Raw genomic sequence first — 2609 nt, 5'->3', positions numbered from 1 at the left:
TTATTATTATTATTATTATTATTATTTTGGAGAGGTTTTTGCTATAGGGTGCGTGTGCTTGCCAGAAAGACAGCGAGACAGAAAGCGAGAAATTGCTCCCCAGGGGCAATGGCCCTATATTAAAAAAAATTATTTTTAATTAAATTAGGGTTGGGTCCAGCAGTTGGCGTAATGGCTATGTCGCTGGACTCCCATGCAGTCGACTGTGGTTCAAGTCCCGGACCCGGTGGCTTAACACGCTGGGTGCGTGTGCATACGGGCCCAAGATCCTGAGAGAAGAATGGAGGAGAAGGGATTGCGGCGTGGCCACTGGGGGGTGATTTCTCACTTTCTGTCTCTCTGTCTCTCTCTGTCTTTCTGGCGTGCTCATGGGCTCTATAGCAAAAACCTCTAAAAAATAGATAAATAAAAATAAAAATAGAAGTATTTTTTAATTTAATGAGAGAGACAGAGAGAGGGAAAATTGAGAAAGCAAGCAGCCAGGTACAAGACTGGAACCATGTTCAGCCATGTAGGAGTCCATCGCCTCAACTATCACACCACCTGCCAGCTCCATGGCCCCCAAACCTTTTTAAAAAATATTTATTTTTTAATTACTTTTTAGAGACAGATCCCATTTTATTGCCTAGACTGGCTTCGAACTTACGATCCTCCTACCCCGGTTTCTTGAATGGCTGGGATTAAAGGCTGGGATACCTGCAAAAGAATTTTTTCTAAGAGGAGCAGGCGAAGCAGAGCGAGGAGGCAGAAAATAATGAGCAGCTTGGCTGCAAACCTGGAGGTTAGGGGATGAGAGCAGGATGGAAAGTGCATGGAGTTTTGGAGGCAGAGGGTCTCGAACTGGCTGGTGCAATGCGTTAGAGGATTTCGTGGGATGCTGGGAGATCCCATCCTCCCAGATCATCAATTCCTTCTAGGAAATGACCTGCTGCTGCAGGGTCTCTGACACGGAGGTTCCTTCTCCTTCCCCCCCCCCACCCCAGGGTCCTGAAGAACTCCACTCTGGATCCAAGAAACCTTCTGGCTTCTTGTCCACCGAGGAAGACTGTCTTCTCTTCCTGGGGCAGAAGGAGCTGGAGAAGAGTGGTCCCACTGTCCCTGGCCATGGACCTGACGGTCGCCTGCAGGAGACAAACCTCTGAGCGCAGGACCAGCCCAGGACTGAGCAACCGGAGCTGGAACCTCATGCTGGGCCAATCTCAGGCTGCGGACCAAAGCCCTCGAGCTCTGATTGGCTGGGCCACATTATATGCAAATGAGCCTGGGAACTGCCCTATGGGAAGAAGCAAGGCCACGCCTCCAAGAGGTCCTTTTATCAAGCCACGCCCCCTTTCCAGTCCTATTTTCCGTCTTCAATCTATCACCTTTCTCTGCACCCCCAAATTAAGATTGCATTTCTCTTTGTTTTTATAGGTTTTGTCATAGGGCAGGTGTGTTTGCTAGAGACAGAGAAAGACAGAGAGGGGGAAAGTGAGGAATCACCCCCTAGGAGGGATGGCCACACCGCAATCTCTTCTCCGTTCTCTTCTCAGGATTTTGGTCATGCATGCCCTGTGTGATTTTCAAACTGCTGGGTCCCGGACTCACACCTGGGATCCAGCTGCCTTAACACCACTCCACCTGCTGGCACTAGATTAATTTCTTTATCTGCATTGGAGAACTGTCAGATTTCCCTCTGGACACCATAAAAAAACCACTGCCCCAACACCAGGGTCTGAAAAAGACCTTAGCCGCTCCCTGGAATGTGTTTAATCTTAGGAAGGATTTTGGAAGCCTTCAAACTCCTTGTGCCCCATTTCAAAGGAAGTTCAATTGAAACCCAGAAAAGCAGTGACTTGGCCAGCAATCATGACACTGGTTAAGAGTCAAACACCTTGGGGACCAGCAGTTAGCGTAATGGCTATGTCACTGGACTCCCGTGTAGTCAACCGCGGTTCATGTCCTGGACCTGGTGGCTTAAACTCACGCTGGGCGCGTGTGCGTGCGTGCCCAAGATCCCGAGAGGAGAATGGAGGAGAAGGGATTGCGGCGTGGCCATCCCCCCTGGGGGATGATTTCTCGCTTCCTGTCTCTCTGTCTGTCTCTGTCTGTGTGGCCAACGCCCCCTCCCTATAGCGAAAAAACCTCTCCAAAAAAAAAAAAGTCAAGACACCTTCTGGGGACCAGCAGGTGGCGTGGTGGTTGGGGTGATGGGCATTCCCACATGGCCGAACACGGTTCGAGTCCTGGATCTGGTGGCTTGTTTTGTCATTTTCCCTCTTTCTCTCTCTCTCTCTGGTCAAATTAAAATAATATGAATAAATAAAATAACATAAATAATTCTTTATAAAAAAATGTACTGTGTGCTTGGATCAGGGGTGTGTTGGGTATTCCTGGGTTGATGGACATAAAGATCGTTTCCAGCTTTTGGCTATTTAAAATAAAGTTGCGGGAACCAGCAGTTAGCGTAATGGCTATGTCGCTGGACTCCCACGTAGTCGACCATGGTTCGCGTCCCGGACCCGGTGGCTTAAACTCACGCTGGGCGCGTGTGCGTGCGTGCCCAAGATCCCGAGAGGAGAATGGAGGAGAAGGGATTGCAGCGTGGCCATCCCCCCTGGGGGGGTGAT

The 2609-nt window shown here is 49.6% G+C and overlaps 1 protein-coding gene across 1 annotated transcript in view; it reads left to right on the top strand.

Moving 5' to 3' along the window:
* Nucleotides 1-1456, top strand: part of SLC5A5 (solute carrier family 5 member 5) — a 29733-nt gene extending 28277 nt beyond the window's left edge. The window contains exon 14 of the mRNA XM_027771279.1: nt 984-1456. Coding sequence (XP_027627080.1) covers nt 984-1142 — 159 coding nt within the window. The 3' untranslated portion in view covers nt 1143-1456. The remainder of the gene's footprint in view (nt 1-983) is intronic.
* The last annotated feature ends 1153 nt before the right edge of the window (nt 1457-2609 follow it).

Source organism: Tupaia chinensis, unplaced genomic scaffold, assembly GCF_000334495.1.
Source record: "Tupaia chinensis unplaced genomic scaffold, TupChi_1.0 Scaffold000201_1, whole genome shotgun sequence".
NCBI lineage: Eukaryota > Metazoa > Chordata > Mammalia > Scandentia > Tupaiidae > Tupaia > Tupaia belangeri.
The sequence above is the reverse complement of the archived record's forward strand: the minus strand, read 5'-3'. Positions and strand labels throughout refer to the sequence as shown.